The 24,658-nt window shown below is 38.5% G+C and overlaps 1 protein-coding gene across 5 annotated transcripts in view; it reads right to left on the bottom strand.

The window, feature by feature from the left end:
* Positions 1–1,651: 1,651 nt before the first annotated feature.
* The window catches only part of DDC (dopa decarboxylase), a 78,146-nt gene continuing 55,139 nt past the window's right edge, over positions 1,652–24,658 (bottom strand). For all 5 annotated transcript variants that reach the window (XM_058421376.1, XM_040070108.2, XM_040070123.1 and 2 more), the window contains 5 exons: positions 20,536–20,612; positions 16,788–16,807; positions 15,981–16,079; positions 9,073–9,174; positions 1,652–5,578 (listed from right to left, as the gene is read on the bottom strand). In XM_058421376.1, the coding sequence (XP_058277359.1) occupies positions 5,354–5,578; positions 9,073–9,174; positions 15,981–16,079; positions 16,788–16,807; positions 20,536–20,612 (523 nt within the window). In that variant the 3' untranslated portion in view covers positions 1,652–5,353. The remainder of the gene's footprint in view (positions 5,579–9,072; positions 9,175–15,980; positions 16,080–16,787; positions 16,808–20,535; positions 20,613–24,658) is intronic.

Genomic DNA, 24,658 nt, shown 5'->3' with positions numbered 1-24,658 from the left:
CGGCGGCCCCGGGCGCTCCCCTGGTGCCGGTGTCTCGGCTCCCGCGCCTTGGCAGCCCTGCTCGCACGCTTCGGAAAAGCCTTTCTGATCAGGGCTTGGTTCCCCAGCTGAAGGGCAGAGCGGCCGAGAAGGGAGAGGCTGGAGGATGGGAGAGGTTCTGTCACCTTTATTGCCTGTCCAGGCCATTTTCAGTAGCAGTAGAAAAAGGAGACGTGCAATGTCTGTGAGGCAGGCGAGGTCTTTGCCTTCAGTTCGGTGACTGAAGGGGCAGAATTGCTGTGGCTCTTCCTGTGGCAAGCTCGACTTTGGCTTCCCAGAACGGCAGGGTGCCACCTCCCATCAGCATTCCCGGAACGGCAGGGCGGCCACCTCCCACCAGCATTCCCCTGGCGCCCGCCGTGTGTTCTCTCGTGGCGGTCAGAGAGCCCTCTGGATGCCCTTTGCTCAGTTCACGGGCAGCCGGGCCGGTGGCGTCCGGGCTCTGTCCTTGCCGACAGCCCTCCGTGCAGGACGGGCTGCACAGGAGACAGGTTCCATGAATGACGGCCCAAGCACAAAGCCCTAACTAATTCTAACCCTAAGTCTGGTGTTGACTTCACAGCCAGTGATGGATACCTGGCCCTTAGGCACGCAAGCACTTCGCCTCCACGGCCACCTATTTAATCTCTGCCCCTGCGGGTATCTCATCTCTACTCCTGTGGGTATTTCATCTCTACACCTGCGGGGCCACCGCGGCAGTGTCAGAAGGGGATGCTGTCAAATACTCACAACAGCTGCTGCACAGGCCTTTTTGGGAGAACGGCTCTGACAAGGACAAGGTGAATGACACGTTTTTCACAGGGCATGAGATGATGGTCCATGTGGAAGTATCCCATGAACGCAATGAGGTGGTGGAGTCCCCATCTAGATCACACCGAGCCACGTTCAAATTAGCACACCAATCTAGATGCAAATTAGCACTCTAAGCTGCAGTTACACCTCTGGTATTAACAGACGCTTCTGTGTGGGTGAACATTTCCTTTCCCGTAAGGAACCTTTCCAGCAGTTACTGTCAGGATTTTGATACACATCAGGCTTGTTATGCCATTAGTACAGACAGCACATTAGACTGACTGTGCTGGTATGCAAGCTATCATCTCAGACCCGACTGGGCTAACATTTAAAAAGTTTGTGACGCTGCTTCATCACATTTTTCCCAAGGCATACTTGCCCGAATTCCCTGGGATTGCACAGAGGCAGGGAGTGAGGCAGCCTTGGGGACACAGGCTGCAACCAGGCAGGACTGATGTCATGGGCCCCTTCCCTGTCCTACACGATGGCACTGGAGCTACAAGCCAAAGCCAAAGCCGAGCAGGTGGCTCCAGCGGCAGATCCAGCTGCAGCACAGCGCAGAACTTGGCAGAAGGGTCGGCACTGGCCCTGCATATGGCCAGGTATTTTTCAGACTCCTCTTGCCGAGGAGGAAATTTCCTGCAGGAAAATTTGCAAACACCCACTTGCAAAGTAATTTGAAGGACACATTGAGAAGTAGTCCTCGGTGGTAAAAATCAGGGCACTGACTTGTTATGAGTGGGAGAATTGGGCCTCTTGCAGTGCATCTGGCATGAATGAGACGAGAAAAGCTTAGTGAAGTACAAAGAGACAATAGCCGTAGTTTTGTTTCCATTTATTAATATTGCCAATTAAAACCTATATGTCTGTTCAACAGCTCGCAAATTATAATTAGAGCATTAGACTTCTGATTATTTTTCCATTTAGAACATATAAACTTTACATAGGCTATATAGATATTATCCATTGATGGGTATTTAACCTGCCCCCACCAATCATGCTGGTCTTCAGGATTCTTAGTTTTATTTCTCATTTTCTTCTATCTTTGAGCAATTTTAGTTTATACATCTCAAGGTTTAGACTGCTGTTGTAAGGCAACTTCAATGTGAGCACTGCTCATCACATATGGTAACCAACAACAACAAAACAGCCATGAGCAGAATCTTGTATGTAAAGACAAGAAAATAATTTTAAATGTAATAATTATAATGCAGTTCAGAGTATAATATATTACCAATACTTTCATAAATACATATATTTCCAATATTTCACCATCAGTAATAAAATATACTTATAATCTGTCATTAAGAATGTAAGTACTGTACTCTGCTAGTTAAAAAAAATTGGGGTTCCTGAAAGTAGAAGTCAGGGGTTTTCCCTCCTTCTCTAAAAGCTGCAGTCTTCCTTGAGATATGGATATTCTACTGAAGTACAGTTCTGGGATTTTGTAATTATTTTTAATATCAAACAGTATTCATCGGCACAGACTGTATTAGCTTTTGCACACAAGGCACAATAAATCCAGATTAACATTAACTATTCATAAATACAGTGTTTCTCACTTGCAGACATGTTGCAAAGCTACAGAACAGAAACAGCAATTAGGTTCTTCTTTCAAAATGTTCCTTTCAGTGCTTCTTCTTGAGTTGATTACATAGCCCCTATTTCCTTTTCAGATGATCTAATGTTAATAGTCTAAGAAGGAATTATCCCATGAAAAAAAGAGGGTATGAGAGACTGAATACTATGAAGGCCTTCACTAGTTGCATATTTGAATCATCCTAGAATTTCAGGAAAACCAGAACTGTGAGCTTCAGGTTTCTGTATTGGGCTAGACATGGGGAAATGTAATTCCATGGGTCTTATCACTGTTTATTAGCCAGATTTACTTACATAATTTCTTTAAAAAAAACCAAAACAAAAATTAACTTTTACTCTATCTATATTTTAAATTAGCCTTTATCTTGAATTCTTTGCCAAGAGGAGTTTTTGTATCTGGACGACAGCCACTTCTAAAACTGATATCCAGATACTGAAAAATGTTTAATTGAATGTCAGTTTTGGCAGTATTTTCCCATAAACCTCTAAAGGGATCTATGTCTAATTCTGGGCTCTTGGGGACATTTCACCTCTCCTAGGTTTGGGTGTGCAGCCTGCCTGCATCCCGGTTTTACAGCAGTTTGAGGCTCACACAAGCAGGCATCATTCATCTCTGCTCTTGTTTCCATGGAGCAGATTTCCAGCAGAATCTTCTTATGTACAGTTTAGTGGTGCCTTACCTTATGCCTTTCTTTTCCAGCACTTACTAGTCAGATTTTTAATTTCAATTATAGTCACCTAAGCCTGAAGCAACTCCATTTCATTTCAGTGGAATTATCCTGGATTTACTCTGGGATAGTTTTGATCCAAATCCATGTGGTTTTGTTGTTGTTGTTGGTTTTTTTGTGAGGGGTTTTCTTTGGGTTTTTTTTGGTTTTTTTTTCCCCTGAACAGACCTGGTTATATATTTCACATAAAAAAATACTGATCTGTTCACAGAGAAGGTGTAATTCTTCTTTGGCTCCAAGATTCTAAAGTTTTCATAATGTAAAAGTTGTAAAATTGTATCAGTGTGGAAGATATGTGTTATGGACAAACATTGTTTTCCAGGTCATGAGATGTGAGTAACATTTAGAAAAAAAATTAGTAACAGAGAAAAGGAACAACTGCCAGCGTTTTCCACTCTCTTCAGTCTACCAATCTATTGCATTGTGCTACCACAGAAAAGCTACATTTCATATTGGTTCTGCTGAAGAGAATGACGCTATCAAAATTTCTGACACTGTAGCTGACAGTAGTGTCTTGTGTCAGTCACTTGCTCAAATATTACTGGGTTTTACCAAATTCATTGGTATCCCTTTCTTCATCTGTTGCCTGGGAAATCAGTTTCTTATGGAAATAATAATCCTTCCAGGTTTCCACCCTAGAAGTGAGAGTTTAGGAAAACCAGAGGTACAAGCAGACCGTGTGCCAAATTGACTGTCCCAATCCATGTTCCCTGGTCTACTTGCAACTTCCCAGCAATAGGAATTATACTTGAAAGGGATGGAGGAAGAAAGCTGAATAATTGTGCATGTTGCTCAAAAGGCTTTAGAAGTTAATACGAGAATTAAAAGGAAGTAATGTAGAAATTAATCCTACATATTATTTTCTTCTTGGAGCAGCTACTTATGTTGTTCTTATTTACACAGAAATAACTGTCTGGAATTTATGTTTTTTAAGTGGCAAAAGTACTTCTTGACTTGATATTGTTCTGACTTTAACCTCTAACTTTCATTTTAGCTCTTTACTTTGACAGGATGGCATGTTCATGGTTTGTGTCAAATAAATATGATTTGACTTTCTCAGAAAGCGGTTTTCCAGTATTTTCATTTTCCATTCACCACTGTGAATGGAAGAAAACAACTGACGGGGGCACCACAGCTGATTTGGGGGGGGGGGGGGGGGGGTTGTCCTCTTACTTCCTATTTTTACTGTCACTTATTTACTCATTTGTTTGCTAATTTGAGAAATTAAGAATAACATTTTTGACATCACATTTCTAAGCACATTTTGTCAAAGATTTATTATACCATGAAGTAATCAAAATGGTAGCCATAAAACCAAATCAACTCAGTTTCACAGAACATATCTTACAGACTATTTTCAAGTAATCACTGCTGATAATAACTTGATTGAAGTATAGAACACCAGGTAGCACATGGAATTTTTGACAAAACTCTTCAGGAGGAGCTTTTCAGGGACCTCATTATGAATGATCAATCTGGAAACCAATAGCCAGCACAACCTATTTGCTGGAATTTGACAAAATGGCTGTTTTAAAAGCAAACCATTTAGGGGAAAGTAGAGAACCTGCTAGAAGGTTGATTAGTAATCAGTTACTGCTCATTCCCCTAGGTCTGGCTATGCAGTGAAGGAAGTCTTGAAGTCCTTTGTCCTTTGTTCATTTACAAAATTACTGCAGCAAGGTATCATGACATGACAGTGCCCAAAATCCTGGCAACTACATTTGTGCATGCCTATTCAGATAATAACATATTTAGAACTCGAACTAAACTTCCCGAAATTGGGTTCCTCCTGAAGTCATAGTAATGTTAAATTAATTGGTTATAACACCTCTTAGTTTCATGTGTGAAGAAAAGAGGGGGCACGCTAGAGGTGAACCGGGGACAACAGAGGGAGCACCAACCCTTCCATTGCTTGGTTGAACAACTGCTCTTGACAACAAACTATTAAGAAATGACAGCTTGAGTCTCCTTGACTATGTGCATCCTGGAAACAGGCAAGATGAAACTACAGTACAGAGAAGGAAGGACTACAGTTACAACTCAACTTGCTGGCAAGGATTTTGCTACTGCAGCTGGGCTATATAACAACAGGTTTTGTACTTTTTTCCTTCGTAGTTTGACTTTCCCACCTGCACCTAAAATAAAACTTGGCAACACAGAGAAAGCCAGTTAATTACGTCATCTACACTTATACTTCACTGCTGGTTCTGCTGGTGGTGGTTTTGCTCCCATGTTTTCAGAAGATCAGTTGCCAGCTGTGAGATGTGCTGCCAGGCAAACTTGATGTGGGTGGATTCCACTGTGCGGGAGCAAATAGCAAAACGTAGCACAAACTTCTCTCGCAGGTGGCACGGGACCAGATGGATCTTCTTGGCATCATTTATGCTTTTAAGAAGTGCCTCATTTAGTTCATTTGAGCCCTGAAATCATTGTAATTCAATGGATATGGCAATGAATTTCAGAAACAAGTCTGGAAAATGTAAATCCCACCAAGCAGCCAAGCCCAAGTAGCATGAGTAACAAGCAGCCACTTTCTCATCTCTCAGTGCTTTGCCATCAAAGGATCACAAAAAGATGGTGATGTAAGAGAGAAGTTTTGAGCCACAAAGAGATTTAGGGATTACCTTCAGTTTAGAAGCAGTGTTCACACAGGGGCATTTGTGGTGTCTGACTGCCTTTTTGTGACCTAAGGTCATGAGCTATGTTAAAAGCATTCATTATTGTACTATTACACTCTTCTTGGATCTAATCAAACAAACACAGGAGGAAGTGTTGCAGTAAACTATACTAACTTTCCTCACTAAGCATGCTGTGAGAGATTCTTTTGAATATGAAATCTTGCCCTTAATTAAACATTTTTTTAAGGTAATATATTCCTGGCATAAGTAGGTTTCATATTATCAGTGGAAACCCTAAAAAAGTAGTTGCCTCAAGTTTTATAGGAGTTATCCAGCACAGAATCCATGAGAGGAAGTATCTTACACGTTGTGCAGTCTTTACTCTCTCTATTACACTGGTGGTAACACACAAACTGCAAGAGATTCTGGGAGCATCTGCATTTTTACCAGTGTCCCCTCACTGAGTGCTGACTGTGGAAGAAGAGTTGCAAATGGACAAATTCATCTGTTCAGCAGCACTCGTGTTACTGTGGCATCACTGGTCTTCTTGAAGACATCCTGACCACAAAATACCTTCTCTCAAATCTGGGCAATTTTGACTTTCCTGCTTAGCCTTTTCCATATAAAACCAAAGCATAAGGCAGACAGTTTCCCATTGGCAGCAAGGATAAATGTGTCATTCTCACATTTTTAGATCATATTAAGAATTAAGACTGAACCCAAGTCAAAACCTTGTTTTGTCTTAGCAGAAGTTGTTACGAATTTGGTGCAACGTCCTATAATTAATGGCTTAGCCTTACTCTTCTAGGAGATAATTGTGACTGAAATGCTGCTGATCAAGAAAATGGACCAACTTTGGTGTTTTGCATGTCCCCACCTATTTACAGGTCAGTCACTGGTGACAATGATGTCCTGATTTCTTATCAAAGGTAATGCATTATTAAAATGACAGTCCTGCCTTTAATATCAAATGCACAGCACCGACTTTCAGGCAATACAAGCAGTTTTATGATGTCAAGTTGGCAGGGGTGAAGGGAGGGAGGAGAAAGATTCATTTATCTTTCCTCTGTTCTGCTCTCAAAGCTCCACCTTAGGGCTGCTGCGACACTCGGGTGTCATGTCAAATTGAAGCTGGTAGTGACTAATCCTCTCCCAGAGCTTTGAGAAGGCAGCTTTGATTGAGTCTGTGAGCTTCAATAAGACAGCATTCTCACCCCCTTGGAGAAATTACTAGCTTGACTTGTATTCATCTACAGTCATGACAAGGAGGCCTAAAACGAACCCTTTGGCACGACATCTTTGATGAAATAATTATAATATGAAAGTCACAGGTAATTAGTCCATTTGCTCAACAGTGTGAAAGGCAAAAAATTAAAAGTTACAGCTAAGCAAAAAACTTTAAAAGGGCTTCTCAATCACAAAGGAAATAGGAACAAATATTTCATACTTTTACAGCTATGCAGAATTATATAGTTCAGGCCTCCTGACCCTTAGTCCTACTGTAACTACATAAAAGTTACAAATACTCTGCTTCTAAGATGTATTTTAATACAAATCATAAAAATGACAGAAAGATTTTTGAAGGAGTGATATAAAAAGCAAATAAAGCTGTTAAATAGGTATAAAAACCTCCTAATTTGAAAGCTTGCTAGTTTGTTTGTTTGGTTTTTTTATAAATCAGGTAGGCAAGAAATGAAAACACTGCTCTTTCAACACTGGTTTTCAGTGGAATCAGGCCTTTATTTTACAACTTGTTCAAAGGTGTCTCAGCTAAATATCCAATATTTCCCTTCTATTGTAAAACTGCCTTTCCCTTTAGATGTGATTTCTTCCTCTGAATCATGAGGGACAGGAGAATAGATGTAGATGAGCTACTGGTCTGATCAAAAGTGACAATTCCTGTGTTGCTATGCTCTATTTCACCAGAACTGTTCCTTAGAAGTAAATGTAGAGCACTGACTAACAGCTGTGTCTGGATCTGCAAAACTAGTGTTTGCTTGTTCCATGTGAGAGAGCAGACTGTAACCAACCTTTTGTTATTGAGCAATAAAAGCCACAGAATCTATCCCTCAATACCTCAATATCTTTAAAAAGTTCTTGATAGTAAAGAGATTATATTTGTCTTTCCATTGACTGAAAAAAACTACATTCTGTAATCTGTCCAATCCCCTAAACACAATTTCTAAATTTTATTTTAAACAATATAAATTCAAACAAAACTATTTTCCTATTCCAGATAATTCACCATTAATTTATTATTTACTTGTTAGCTTCTTCAGCCAGTTGCATCAAACTCAGGTAACTGAATGACTGAAAAAAGTATTTGTTAAAAATAAACTACCCAGAAGGAGAAAAGATGTGCTTACAAGCCTTCAGGAAAGCTAAAAGCTCATTTAGGTATCACGTTAACTAGAAAACACTAGTGCTGTTGTTATTGTCATTGTTGCTTGGTGGTCAGATCCAGTGTTACAATCCAGTCCTTTGCAGAGGCTTCAGCTGCAAGCTCTTCTAAAAATGACTTCTTTACCTAAACTGAGACACTGATCCCCTTTTAATGTCTGATTAAAATAAATTAGCTCTCCCAACTACTGCAGCTTTTATGCTCCAAGTGCAGAATGCATTTTCTAGTTTCCATTGGGCAAGGTCTCTATATCAATGAACTTGGCACTTTGAGAGAATTTGGGGAATAAAAGGCCAAACTGGGCAATAGGATCATGTTCAGCAATAAAAAGCAACCAGGGAAGCTGTCCTCCCATGTAACCTGTTCATAAATATGTCTTACTTCCATTTTCCCAGTTTGACCATAAAATTTTATAGATGAAAAAACAGTCTTTTAAAAAACAATAAAAACGTGTTTAGTGCTGATTTTAATCTATGATAGTAATTTTTAAATGAAATTTAATATTAAAAATATACACATAAGAAATTAACTTGACAAGAAACAAGTAATACGCACTCCTTCCGAAGTCTAGGGAGATATACTAAAACAATCATCTTTATCAAAGCTCATCACACATAGAATGTAAGTCATTTTGTATGACTAGTTAAAACATTTGTTTGCCTTGACTGTATATTTCCATACCTTAATATGCTTTAATTTATCTTTTTAAGCTTTTGATTCAGTTTTAATAAAATAGTCTTAAGCTTTTTTCTTTCTTCTGCTTTGTTCTAAACAAACTCATTTTACTTTCCTTAAAAATAATCAAGTATATTAACTACAAAGACTGTATTCAGTTGCAGGTTATGGTGCTGCAATAAACCATGAGAGAAGATAGAGGAGATCTTAGCTGCCTTACCTTCAGCCGGAAGCAGACCAGTCCCAAGATAACCTCAGCACAGATCTCAAACCTTTCATCCTGAAGGACTAAGTGTTCAAATTGATGCGACAGTCTGATGTGCTGAGAAGAGAAAGGATATCTATACTGAATACATTTGATGCACCAAGAGAAAAGGTGTGCTGAAGTATTTTCCATTCCTCTGTTCCTTCTGCTGATGTGTGATAATACTCATATATTGCCATCTGCTTGTGTTAACTTCTATCCCATTTATGACTTCCAGAGAGCATATGGAGCCATTGCTGTATTAGTATCTCAGTCTGTCTTAGGCAGTGCTGGTCTACTTCTTGAGACACTTCAGCACGACTTGATAAGATACCACATTAAGAGTAAATAGTTTTAATAATTCTCCTTTAGGTTTTATACCGCTGTTAGTTTTGACTGGGAATGGCTAAAGAATCCAGAAGTCATTAGAGGAAAAGGGGGAAATGCACAGAATATACAAGGAAGAAATTGTCACAATTTCAGTGAAAATTGATCTGGAATTTTTAGAATAGTTTATTTATTATGAGAAATCTGTGAAGAAGGAGAGAACTTGCTCACTATTCTGACCTGGATGCTCAGGTTCAGTTGAAAAAAAAGGAGTTGATGGCAGCATAATCAAGCAAATGGACAGCAAACCTCAGCAGACCTGTTGAGAAGTTACTGAGGCAAAAAAGAATGACACTGGGCAACAAGCCAGAGCATTTATTTTGAAGCAGATAAAATGAAAATACAAATAAATAGGAAAAATACCAAAAGACATAGTAAAAATCAGCTGGGAAGTCTTAACATCAGTCATTGATACTTGCATACTCATACCATGTTCTGCTTTGCTTTCTTCCAGAGAGAAAATTAATTTAAAAGCACTTTCAAAAAACCAACCCATATCCTCATAAGGTACCTGCAGTACCTTATCCAGTCCCCCTCCTACTGGCTATATCATTAGCTTAGTGCTCACTATCCTAGAAAAAGCCAACCAACCAAAAAAGGTAAGACAACAACAGGAACCGGCCCTTTGAATTATAGTTTATCTTCATGCAATAGCCTAGTCTATACCAAAAATTATCTGAAACATCTAAAAATCATGTTTAAAGATTCTTCAGCTTTTATATATTGAGGATTGCAAATAATTTTACAAAAAATAAATTACTAAGCCCATGCTTTTGCATTTTGACTTTTTGTAAATTCAAGGACAGCTACTAAAATGAAACATATCACTTTGTGTCAAAGTTAAATGTGGAGTGTTTCATCTCATAAGAACTTCCTCCAAAAGGACAAGGCAAAATGAAAACTACAGAAAAGGGGAAAAAAGCCAACACATTTTGCAATCTTAATCATAGCTTTCTTGTGGTTTTTTATTTCTTAAAATAGAGAAACATAGTTTAGATTGAATCAAAATATTTCTTCAAAACCTTCATATTGGGCTTACTACGCAACCAGTCAGTTTTCCTGTTGTTACCACTTCCGCTCTGCTGTTTGCTACATCCATTTATCATCTCCCTCTAAAATTAGCCTGAAAGTTCTTTGAGTCAGGAATGAGAGCAGTAAAATCCTCAATCCTTTCCAAGGCATTTGAATGTTCTGCTAATACGAAGAGCATGAATTTACAGCTGTGAAAACCAACCAGAAGTATCTGCATACATATGATAATTGTATACCTAATAAGTTTATGAAAAACATATGTGAAATAGGCACTGGTGTTGTAATGGTCTTTTACTTTCTTCTACTATCTTCACGTTTTATAGCTTTAACCAAACATGTCTTTTACACAGCTCCACAAAATTCTGAACTGCAATGTACAGTGTCTTGGAAATCAAAGCCATAAAACAAATCATGTTCAATGAGATAAGAATTTCACAACTGCCCAGTCGAATTTAAATTCACCAGCTGAATGTCATCAAAATTTATTTGGGTAAGAATTTAATAAAGCAAACATTTAAGGTCTGGCTTACTGTGAGAAAGTTTGTACAAGAAAACTCCAGACCCAAGCCGTGCATTTTATAGCAGGTACTTACGTCCACTTTTTGGACAAAATGATTTTTCAGGATTTTGAAAGAAATAAAAGCAAGGGAAAATATTAAAAAAAAAAAAAAAAAAAAAAAAAAAAAAAAAAAAAAAATTAAGTCACAAGCCAAAATTCTGGAAGTATTTTGCATTCATGTCTGGATGCAAATACTTTCATCCACAGCAAGTCTTAACAAACAGCAATAATTGGTAAAGACACTGGGGGGCACCAAGCGTTTTAGGTTTTACTGAACTGGAAGGCGAGAAAGTGGGGATTTAACTGGAGTTTCACGTGTATAGCTTTGCCTAAGTATAGTTACCCAAGGCCCTGCACCTTTGAACCATAAGCTATTATCCTGAATTGCTCTTACAAAGATTGCTGCAACAGTAAAGTTAAATATTATTAAGCCTGAAGTTCAAGTTCTGTAGAACTTCAGGGCATTCAGGTGTCACACGTGGCTCTCTAAGTCCAAAAGCTGTACCCACGCTCTGGACATGAGCATGGCAGTAACTCACAGGAGGACACGTGTGGCTTTAGTGCTTCAGCTTTTCAAGACAGGCAGGTACCCTGTGAAAATAAAGTCCTGTTTGGAAAACTGCAAGCACTGAAACTGAGGATAGGAAAGAAGAAGTAAAAGCTGACAGCTGTTCTCAGTTTTCTGCTGAATGTGTACATACCAAGCCTGACCTACGGATATGTTAACCCTCCAAGTGCTTTGGATTTTGACATCTGTGTCAAGCTGTGCCCCTAGCACCATTATCTTAAAGTTGGCATTCAAATGTTATTCAACTTTTCAAAATTATTTTATCTAGGGGTGTTATTCGATTTAACAAAAGCGTGGACATAAGAAAACAAACTCATATACTGTTTCTAAAACTACTATTTGAGCAATCTCTTCATCAGGTGGGTTCTCAGAGTGGAGTCACATGGACTGTGTTAGTGTCCTCAAGTATCCTGGTATATGGGAACAGAATAACAGCCCCAGTCTTTGCAGTGCAATTTAGCTGATTGAAAAAAGAGGCTTGTGAGGAATTGTTATGTGTCACTAGTATCTCAGGTAAATAACCATTGCTCTTCTGCAGAAAAGTGAGAAAGGAAACAAGGGATCTAATTAATTTGGCATTCTGCATTCAGGGAAATGACTTACATAATCAATAATAGGAGGAGTGAACTTGCAAGGCACTAAGATGTGGTCCCTATTTAAAAAAAACCTGTATTTTTCTATGTATGTCTGAGAGTAAATGACTATAACTAACTATAACTATAACTAAACTAAACTATAACTATAACTAAACTATAACTATATAACTATAAACTATAACTATAACTAAACTATAACTATATAACTATAACTATAACTATAACTATAACTATAACTATAACTATAACTAAACTATAACTATATAACTATAACTATAACTATAACTATAACTATAACTATAACTATAACTATAACTATAACTATAACTATAACTATAACTATAACTAACTGCTTCTGCATTGAAGTGTTCAAGCTGAATTTTAAATTTTGGGCAATGCTTTCAAGAGCTAAATTAGCTTTTGATTGCTATTGATTTTGATTGCAGGGAGCTTCTCTGAAGCATCAGCGTACACTACAATGCATAGCAGATAAGCATACTGGCCTAGTCTTGATCACTTCATACTTTTTCTCCTATAAATTTTACTTCCTTGCCTGCTTTAGCCTGCATCCCACTACACTGAAGGAAAATGCTGTCAGAAGAGTCTTCTTAACAGCCACTTGGACTGTGCCACTCTCTAGTTCAAATACTATCTCTAGTATTGCTGTTCTTTACAGTTCCAGTTTCTTGGACTCTACTGTTAATTTTTAATGGCATTCGTTATCCTCAGTACACTGACTGCTTCTGATCCTAAGGAGGATTCAGCTGAGTCACAATGTTCATAGGGATTGCATACAAAACACACTAACTCCTAAATTTCTCAAATTACTTCTGAGCTCTTTCAGAAGACTTGAACCACAAAGGAATAATAGATGGTCAAGCAGTTTGCAAATGAGCCATTTACAAATGGGTCGTTTAGATTTCACATTTATACAGACTCTGAGTGGTTGGCATCAATCGAGAAGACTGTTGTTGTTGGGTTTGCCCTCTTTTTACATCTCCTCTGTGGCTTTGGGACTTACCTCCAAAATTTATATTTGTCTCTCCCCACATCCTTCAAAGATGACTATCCTTCCCTTTACCACTGCTACAAAACCTATACTTTGCAACAGATTAATATGACATGCTGTTTGTGAAAAGAGTGCATAACTGGAATGTTTGGAAAACAAAAATAAGTTACTGTATCTAAATCCAAGTCACACATTCTCATCTCCTCAGAATATTTTAGTTCCTAAATGTCATCCTCAAGCAAATGCCAAGTTGCAGTGGTTATCCAGTAATTTTGATGTAGACCTTAAGGCTGCAAACACAATAAATATCTTTTCCTTAAAATATACTAATAAAGAGGGGGGGAATAATTTTTGTGACAATTTACATCAAGGAAAAAAGCTTGTGAGGAGACAGCTACAGATGTCTTTGGTCTTCCACATAGAGACTTGCTAACACACAACAAATAGGGTGGGTTCTTGAGGTTCTACAGTGGTTTTTTTTCCCTCTATACCATGTCAGAAGCTCATCACTATTGAAAATTTCAAATCTGTAAAAATTTGTAAGTAACACCGGGTTGCACAAAAGAAGCCTAACTAGAAATCTATAAATACTGCACAGATCTTCCTAGAGTTTTCTATGACTTGGGAGCAAACATAGTCATCTCTTTCCCCAGATTCCAGCCCAAGGGGCTGCTTCAAACCTCTACTCTTCTGCCCAGCTGTTACCCTTTCCTTGGGGCAACTCCTTAATAACACGAGAGAGAGAGACCATTTCTTCCTGCTTCCCCAGCTCCAGCCCCTCTGCTCTCCTCTGGAAGGTTGCACTACCTGCCTGTGCCACTGTTCCTAGGTCTCATCTACCCATGTCCACTCTAACACCCACTCAAATGCATCTCCAAATCATCATATGAAACTTCAGAAAAAATTCTGGCACCAGCAGGGCTTCTCTTAAAACCCAGCTAAAAGTCCCAAGTACACAGGAGACAGTACCAGCCTGGGACTGCCTTGGGCAGCAATGAGAATATAAAAACTTATTTGCAAGATGCTGCAGCATGTTTAAAAGAAAGCAGCTTCTCAAAGCCAGGCATGGGCATGAACAATGTTAGAGTTCAGCTAACAACTAAAGCTAAATTCCAAATTATTTTTCAGTTGGAAACTTGTCTATAAGTTTGAAATTTGCAACCAATGGCAGGCTGGTTTAGATACTTCATTACTACTCTACCAAAAGAGAAGTCCTTACAGTCTACCTGGAGCTCATGATAATTCGAGAGAAGATGGGGAAAAGTATAAGAAATGCATTTTTAATCTTTATTTTGCAGCTAATGATATAATTTTATCAACATATCTCACAAGAGATACCTTAAATTCTGCTAGAGCAGGGTGCAAATGAAATGCAATTATTTCTGGAAATTTAAGTTGAACAGAGGCTTGCTGGAGACAGAATTTTTTTTTTTTTTTTTTAAGAATCTTTGGAACCCACTTGAACCAGCATTCATTGGGGGCTGATAAGGAGGTATGAGGAGAAATTAATTTAATGGTTCCAATTTGAAGATGTATACAGTGAGAAAAATTCTTCAGCTAATTATCCCCTTGGCTTTTCATAACTTATTTTTATAACTATACTGAAGAACAATTTAGTCCTTAGAAATATAAACCAAACACGCTCATTTCAACAAACCCTTGGAAATCTTAGCTGTCTGAATTACCTTTACAAATGAGGAAACATACAAGTGTTTTACTTTGGAGTCAGTATCTTTAAGAAAACATTCATTTGCTTAGCCTCCCTGAACTGTATTGTCATAGAAAATATCAAAGCTTGGTCCTCAGCTATGATTCTGTGAAGCCGAGCAGCTTTTGGCAGGACGGTCAGGGAAATATGTGGGAGACAGGGAAAGAGGGAATTTTTTGAATGAAAATACTGACCTGTGGAAACCAACCTGACAAAAGGCCATGCAATTGATGTGAGTCTTCCAAAGCTTTACTTAGAAATTCTTCTGTTTAGCACCAAAATTGAAAGGAATGTGTGTCTGCAAGGAATTTGGTACACTAGGCTAGGCTGTTAGCTAATGGATATTTTTGTAAATATTTAGAGCCAAGTCATGGATCTCCCATCACTAGAGGTTTCCCTGAACTTCATAAAGTTGAAAGGTATGCTTGAATTTGACTTTACTGTTACAGAGGAAGTGTATATATAATTTATACAGGCACTACATGTGTTTTCTAGTGATTAAAAAAAGTACTTTTTTCACCAAGAATAAAACTAGTAATAAGAGTATTAACAAGCTGTAAATTGTACACCTTCTTTTTTTAACAAAAATATATTTTAAACAGGAAAAAAAACAACAGCAGACACAGACATGCCAAATAAGTCACTGTATCCCTTAATCATAATCTAAACATCCTATCAATGCATGCACATTAATAAAATAAAGAAATAATGAATATCTGTGTATTTCCACATTAAAACCATGGATGTGCTCTGGCTTAATTTGAGAGGGAGCTGTGGTACCATACAGTAGAAATTCCAAATTCCTCAAGATGAGCACAAAATGAATGGCACCTTTGATCCAGCTGAGAGATGAAATTGTGACCTTACATGGGGCAAACGAGCAGCACCTGTGCTGAACTGAGCTGCCTAAAACTGCTTCCTGTGCTTTCTGATGTGTACAGAAGTCGTGGAGAGCAGATAGGCAGCCAGCTCATTTTCCCTCCCCGTCCCACCAGAGGGTACCCAAGAAGGCAATTCCCAGTCACCTTGCGGATGTGCTCCTGCAGCCCCTTGACCCCGTACATCCTCAGCACGAACCAGAGCTTCAGGGAGCGGAACCTCCTGCCCAGGGGGATTTGCCAGTGCTGCAACCCAGAGAGAAGAGCCCGTGTCAGAGATCACCGGCGCAGTGACGCAGCAGAAAGCACGCTCTGCCGCATCCTAGGGGCAGTTGCTAGAGGTGGATCAAATAATAGGAGAAATGTCTATTCCTGGTTTATCAATCCCTAAATATTAATACCATTTAATACTCAAAATTGGCAAAGGAGGTTGGAGTCAGAATGGAAGGGTCACGAGGCAAATCAAATTTTCTTTGTGCATCCTGAATTCTCCTAAAAGGCTTTAGAAAAGCAAGTATCTGAGAAACTCATATACATTGGCTTGTTTAAAGTTGTGGGGCTAGCATCTCCAAAGACAGGCGTGTTTTCCACTTCAAAACAACAGTGTTTCCATGGTAAAAGATTAAAATAGAGATACTTTTATTTTTTTTTTAATTGTGTTATTCACTATGTTAAAGGAAAAAAAAAAAAAAAAAAAAAAAAAAAAAACCACCAAACCCACAACTTTAGGAAATTTCTTTCTACTGCTTAAATCTAAAGATATTGCACATGGAAGACAATTGCAAAAAACAAAAAATCAAATTTCTGTTTGAGGAACGTTAAAAAATATAGGGAGCTGTATCCTTCTTGTAAAGAAACATAAAGTTTGGAAGTTTATGATAGTAATGGAAAATAATGTCCTAAGAATACCAGTACATACAGTAGTATTAATTATTATATCGATACTGTACTTACACGGTAATCTGTTACAAGACCTGGAATTTAAAGAAAAAATGTTCACATTGCATCGTCATCACAACAGCCAAAGACTTTAATCATTCTAATGTTATTGAAAAAGCTGTTATCTTAGCTATCCTTTACATCTGCTACAAACTTCAGCATCATCAGTTTCAACAGGACCACTAAATATCTAACTGGATATTTGGCAGCATTTAAATAAAAGTGCTTGTAATAACCTTCATTCCTTAGCTAGTCAAAATATGCCACAAACAAACAGTTTACAGAAGAAACACTATTTTCCTTTCTGTTATACTGCAGATACTATGGAGATGATGGATCAAATTTATGCCTATTTTCTTCTTGGAGGGAAAAGAAGTAGCAGATAAAACAACTATTATTAATTTTGGTTTAAACAGTTTGCAGAATTCCCATGTTCACTTCATAACTCATTCTCTGCTGTGAAATGTCATCACCTTTACCCTCATGAACTGGTAACACTCTTTAAAATAATCCACTTCTAAATACCTTTTCTATTCATACATATATTTGTTGCTAATTCTTCAGGATGTCTAATAAGTGACTGGAAAAATTGACTCAGAATTTGACTTGTTCCTGCTTGGAGAATAGTATTCTACAATTTTTTAATGTTTTTTCTTTTGATGGAGTGAAAGACCCTTACACAGATGGACTTAAGCCACAAAGCAGTCCAGGGAGGCAAGTAGAGGGCATTATTAGATGTCCTTTATATAAGCACACAGTGTCAGGATTCACCTACATTTTCTTTGAATCAAGGAATTGAACTGATATCACAGTAAACTTAAACACAGTCAGTTACTTGCTGTAAGTCAGTGACAGAAATTAAACTGACATAATATTTAATGCACTTCTTTAGGAAGCATCTGCTTAGCTTCTTTATTGGGCTTTATTTCTCTGCACTGGAGGATAAGCTTCATAGGAGAGAATGTACTTGGATTCCTTGGGAAAATGCTAACTACTCCTGGAATTGTTAGCTGGAAGGTAGTACTGTAGCTTCTGAATTTGACCAGTATATGTCATTTACATAATTTTCAGCCTTTATGTTTTCTAGGGAAAAAAAAATCCCAAAAACTTTTTCCTGTTTTACAAGCTCTCTTGCCGATGTTCCCTCATTTGCAGCCAAAACATCGGAAAAAGCCACGGTCCTTCTTTCTCTGTAACAGGAGACCATTAGGTTGTTTAACCTGTTACTATGTTGGTTTCCAGGTGGTAAAACCCCCCCCAAACCCACAAAACAACCACCAACCATTAACCTGTTCCTGGACTTCAGGAAATGAATGCGGTTGTCTTTGCCTGGTAACAAGGTAAATTGATAACATTCATATTCTTCTGCATTGTAGCAGCCATTTCTGTTTGATAGCTGCAAGACTGGTAGCAAAGAGAGTAAAGCAACTGGTGACAGATAAATAATCCTACGCTCCTGTAAGGGGCTATGTCTAATGATCCACAACAACGCCTTTCACAAGCTGTGAAGCAGAATGTAATCAATGATTAGTGCTTGATTCCTTGATTACAAGCCTTAGTCTTACATCTGTATTTAAGCAGGAGGAATTGCATTGTGGGAGCGTATGTGGTGCTCACAATAGAGTATAAAGCTGCATTCTTCTAACACTGCCATGAGGATTTGACCTATATCCTGGGTTGCCAGGCAAGCTAGTATAATCTTCCTGGTGTGATGATGCAGATCACATAAAATTATAATTAATGAGAAAATAAAGACTGTCCCCTTGGGGACACACATAATTGCCATATGGTTATTAAGAGTAATTGCTCACAGATAGAGATATTTTTCCGCTCATTTAAATTCTTGAGTGAGAGATGAGCAAACTCAGAAATACTACTTCATTTACTTAGTAAACCAGGATAGGAATTCTCAGACCTGAGAATACTGACAATTCAAGACCCTCCATTTGGCAAGTCTTATTTCCAGGAGTGCTGACATCTCATAAATCACACAGGGGTCAATGGGGACTGCAGCACCTTCGTGTAGCAAATTCGACTGTGTTTATTGAAGAAGTAAGTGGGGGTTGGAAGTTTAACCAGAGGCATTTGCATTTGAAGTGTTGTCCAACTCCTTGGAAAATTGATATCGAATGGGAATGGAGCATAGAAAAAAATTAACATCCCTAGACTGCTAGTAATCAGCTGATCTCCCTGTGTTAGATCACATAACATGCTATCACCCTTCTAAAGGCAAGATGAAGGCTAAAAAACACTTTCTCCAACTGGGGTGATAAATTTTCGGGTCAACTAGGTGGCCTTACTGAAAATTCCTGTTTTTAAGAAAGGTTTGGTTTTTTTCAGGTGTTATTTAATCCAGGTAAGACCAAAAGTTCTTGTATCAGTACAATCAGTTGTCCCAAGAACATATTTACATTAAGGCTGGATTTTTTTTTTTCCTGAAGACAAATATTTTTAATGTATGTTAAGTAAAAGGCACTAGCTTTTAACTTGTATATTCTATTAGAAAAGGCTAAAAAAAAGTATATCTTTTTTTCTTAACAATTTGAGCCTTTAGAGGGTGAACATCAGCTCCAGAATTACTGTGTGTTCCTTTTTACTGCACTGTTCTATGTTTGCATTCCTTAGAAATGGAGGAACGGAATAAAATACAAGGTTTATGCCAGTTAAGGATTAAGGCACGTGAATCCATTTTTCCTAGGGCTTTTTAGTGAACAGTGGAATTCTGGATGGTATTAATTCGAATGTCAGTGAGTTCATAGCCACAACAGGATACACTTCTGAACATAGATCAGCACCAGCAATTCCAGGAAAATGAGGAGGTTGAGTATATGGTAAGACCTTCTACAGATGCTTCACTCCCTTCAGAAAATTATGGAGGAATTTCCACCACATTGTTGACACTGCACTGCTGTGACCTTCTTCAAAATTATTCAGTTAATAACCAGATGTGTAAAAGTGGGCTTCATGAGGGCAAATATCACTCTGCAGTTGCTAGGTATGTGCAAGGACCAGTACTGAATAATCCATTAAGGAGCTTTGTACAGAGCCTGAGATTTTTAAGTTCTTTGTGAGCATTTTGTGAAGAGCTTTCATGAGCATTTTGTATAAGACAGATAGTCCGCTCTTACTGCATTTCTCTACAGCCAGTGTAAGAGCATGAGGGCCACAGCATAATGTCCCAGAAAGCTATCACTCAAAAGCAGAGCACAGACAGCAAACACAGTTCACCCCCTTCTTTGTAGTTTCAGGGAGTGTTTGCTCCTCACATGGATTTCTGAAAAATTTGAATCACAGCTTGCATGAATAACTAAGAAAAAAATCACAGACCTTAGAAACTCTAAAACCAATTCAGATCCTGAAATCATTTGGAAGAAAGATGTGTTCGGGAAGACAGGCTAAGGGACTTGTTACACAACACCCAACAATACATTTATCTGACGGCCAAAGGATAATAAGAATTTTCTCAAAACTCCTGCAATCAATCAGTGATAAGTCTGAAACTGGGGAAATCCCAGTATAAAAGTAGTAATGCATAATGCTTTATGAAATTACTTTGCTTATATTGCTTTTAACTAACTAAAATCTCACTAGACATGTATTTGCACTTTAATGAGCTTAGCTCCCTGGAGTGCTCAGAAAATGGAAACAGCCTCTTAAACAACTTGGGTAGTTTAAGAATTGCCGTTTTTATCTTAAGTCCCTTTTTCCCCATTAAATATCAGAGTGCAAACAAAATAATAATCTTATTTAATTATAAAATTACCAGATTCCTGATGGTGATGCTGCAGGTAAAGAGGTTCTAATTTAAAGGCACCTATTAAATCTGATCTTTTTTTCACCCTGTATAAAAAAAGAAAGAAATCAAATTGAGAAATTTAAGAATAAAGACTTAAGGGATTAAATTTCCACAAGAAGTGAAGTCAAATTGAATGTGTTTAAACTGGCATATTTCCTGAGCACAGCCTGTGCCATTTTCAGTGCTTTTTCACAGCCGTATCAGTACTGTACTTACAAGTAGTTAAGTGTAAGGCTCAGCAGGAACGGGCAGCATGACTGCACGACTGCATATTTAAAAACAGACAAGAAACAGACAGAGTGGATCTTTTTATGGTGATAGACACTCACACCAGAATGTGAGACTAGCTGAAGCAATGTTAATGTTTGCAGTCAACAGAAGTTGTCTTGAAATTACTGCAGTACAAAGCTGCGTGGGAAGAGCTGTTGCTTCCTAAACATCACGCAGAGCCACATTGAGCCTTTGGGGGTGCTGGCCACTATCTCTCCCTGCTGCTGTGGAAGCAGCAGCAGCAGCCACTGGAAGCGACAAGCTCCCAGTCCTGACTCAGGCTCGCCTCTTGTACCACCCTGCCATTAGCTGGATCCACTACACAATTCCTGACAGACATTCTACAGCACAGTGTTACACTGAGAAGCATAACTTAGTATTGCCAGATAGGGGTGGCATGACTGGACTGAGGTTCAAAAGCCAGTGAGAATAAACTGTGTTTTGCCAGAGATTAATAACAAGATTTCTGGTTCATGCGTCATGCTGAGTAGGACTGACTCACTTCCACAAATGTTGGGGTTTATAGAGTTAGGAGAAGAAGAAACCATAAATCAAAAAGGGAAAGACTGCTACATCATTATATTGCGCCTATAAATATATTATAAAGCAAGCAAAAATTATATCAACACAGATATACTCTAAATGACAAAAGTCCAAACCTTTTTTCTGTGTTTTAATGGTTTAATGTAGAATTTTAAATTTCTAAGCAAAAAATCTAATTTGCAATATTTTAGTGCATAAGCCAGTGCGCACTCTCACACTCCTTCACATCTAGGCTGTGGTCATAAAACATCTTATTCAAACAAACAAAGAGCCTTCCTCTCACTAATAGTCAGGGAAGTACTAAGATCAACAGCTAAGTATTTGCCTTCAGGTATGGGAAGTACATAGCTGAAAATAAGTAAACCTGCACACATGAAAAATAGCAACAGATTTTCAAATAAAATAAAAACAATTAATAACCTAATTATTGCTAGAAATGTCCTGTGAACAAAAAGAAGAAAACAATAACTGAAACCAGGTCTAATTAGGAGAAATAATTTTTTTTAAGTTCTAGGTTGTTTCACTGACGTTTATTTGAAGTATTTGATTACTTTGATATATTCCTGTTTCAGCAGCTCATTCTCTATGCAGCTAATCCAAGTTACAAGCAATGTCTTTAGATGTTTTGTGAGCACTTAATTTCTTCTCCTGTAAGATGCCACACTAAACAACGGAACAGGTAACTATTCTGCAGCAACATCTAGCTTAGAAGGCACACAAATGACATGGAAGTTTCAGTAGGCAGGGCATGCAGGAAGGGTGCTGCTGCGTTCTGCAAACAGGTCCACACCTCAGGCAAGTCCTAAGCGCTCAGGAGGTCCATGCCAGAGTGCTCAGTGCTCAAGGTCTCTGCCATAATGGTGGGCCCCCATCTCAGAGCCAATCCCGGTGTATCGATTGAGAAGTCTGATGCTGCCACTCAGACAGAACTGCTGAGGAAGAAGATGCCAGTACAGCTGGTAGCTTGCAACGGATACCCAGTGATGCCTTAAGTTTTAGCTTTCGTATTTTTTAGATTCTGTACTGCCTTAGTGTGTGACTCTGAACTTCACGTAAAGTGTTAGCAAGTTCTCTCTGAACTTCATGTGAAGTGTTAGCAAGTTCTCGTCACAAGGTAGTTAGACAAAACAACCCTTTTCCAGCTTGAGAACCAAGGACAGCTGTTACAGCCTAAGGCCCAAAAGTGTAAACAATGGTGGATAAGAAGAGAGCAAACTGGGAGGATGGGACTTCACAACCTGAAGCTTTAATTGGACAATTAACCCCAATATGTAAATAGACCAAAACTTATAGAAGTGTGAAGACTTGTGACCAGGTGTCCATCTTGCATCCATCTTGGGTCTATCTTGAGTGTAGCCATGACTGGGCTCTTGTACTGCCCAAGGTGTATCCTGTGAAGGCCTTTCAATAAATACCTACTTTATTCCTTTAACTCTGTCTAGCCTCTGTTCCAGATCAGCCTCTTTAGGCATCACCAGATACTTCTCCCGGAGAAAAGGCTGGCACCTGGTGTGCACAGGTGGGTGACCTGTTGTCAGATGGCTGCATTACAAGACACAGATAACAGGCTGTGTGGTGGTAGAGGGACTGAAATGGAGGTAGATATGTGGCTCCAGAACCATACACCTACAGTGGATTACATGGAGCTTGAGACACCTTGGGCCCTGGTGATCAAAAAAAGCGGGGCTCCAACCTCCACCCTCCAGCTTTCAGACCAAAATCAAGTATGATTCCATAAAGGTTTTAGATGTCTGTGAGCAAGGCAAACAAGGAGAGCCTACATCAGGAGCCACACTGTGGTTACTGTAAAAAGCAAAGTTGAGTGGCTGTAGTGGGCGACTCTCTGTTAAAGGGGCTCTGAGGCACTCAGCCACCAGCCTGAAAGATGTTCCCCGACTACCTCTCAAGATGAAAATCATAGGGCTAGATGATCTGCAGAAGTCCCTTCCAACCCTAATGAATCTAGGTTCCTGTGAATATATTTCACAAATTATACTGGTAAACTAGAATTTTTTTGAGGCTGGATGTTATGCTACTAGACCAAGACCTAGCTTAAGTAACACAGGTCCACATATTAAGTATTCATAATACAAAATGCACAACAAAACTGCTGGTGAAATAAGTAATGAATATCTGTGAGAAGTGACTTATTTGAATTGCACATCTGCAACTTTTAACTGCCTCACTGTATTTTGTGCATTTTTAATGACAGATAAAAAGTTGACCTTATATTATGAAGCAGGAAAATTTCACTTCAGTTTGTGTTCAAGTAGATTGTTCAAGTTTGTTCAGCTGAAGTCAGGAAGTGAAATACAATTTCATTTCAAGCAGTCTTCAAGACCAGGCTGGATGGGGCTTTGAGTAACTTGGGCCAGTGGAAGGTGTCCTTGCCCATGACAGTTGGGTTGGAAGTAGATGATCTTTAAGTTCCCTTTCAAACCAAACTATTCTGTGTTCTGTGATCTACAGACAAGTATTTCCTGTAAGCACCTTCTTCCAGTTACTGAAATACTGTTCCCAATCAAAAGTTATCGCTTAAACCCCGACAAGAGTAATAAAAGTCAAAAATACAAATATTTTGCAATATTATTATTCTCACTCTCTCTGAATGAAGACACTTCTTCCTATTTTATAATATTACAGAATATCAATTAAACAAGTCAGGCAAAACTGACTGTAGTTTCAAGACAAAGTCTCTAAAGAACTCTAACATTTGAATATAGAAAATACACCCTTCTTGCACTGGCTGCATTAAATTCCTTTTTATAGGAAACTGACTGCTGCTTTCTGTACATCAGGAAGTCTGAGATTATTTTACAAAAGGTTTATAATGAAATTGCCTCCAGATCTGAAATGACATCAGTGTCACATATTGCAGTGGGTAGTTACTTAATTATATTATAGATCTAATGAGTAGATTATTTTAATCAGCTTGCAGTGAAAAGAAATGTGAGTGTTTATTGGGGAAAGTGCTAAGGAGTCTGGGTTATTTTGAAGCCTGCCCATCAATGGAACTCAGATTACTTTGGTTATGAAATGGTGTTCAGTATTTACTGAACTCTTTCCATATTACCATAGTATCACGCTTAATAATTTTCATAGATTCTAAGAGAACTCCGTATCCTTCACAGTTGCTTTCTCTTACCATCTTTCATCATTTATTACTTTTCACCTTCTCAGGGAGTTTAACAATTGGTAAGACAGGTGAATTTTGGACATGGGTCTTAGAATTAACTGGACAATGGACTTGGTTTCAAGTCAAAGAGTTTAAGTATAC

The sequence above is a fragment of the Hirundo rustica genome, chromosome 1 (assembly GCF_015227805.2).
Source record: "Hirundo rustica isolate bHirRus1 chromosome 1, bHirRus1.pri.v3, whole genome shotgun sequence".
Classification (NCBI taxonomy): Eukaryota; Metazoa; Chordata; class Aves; order Passeriformes; family Hirundinidae; genus Hirundo; species Hirundo rustica.
This window is presented reverse-complemented; position numbering and strand designations above follow the sequence as displayed.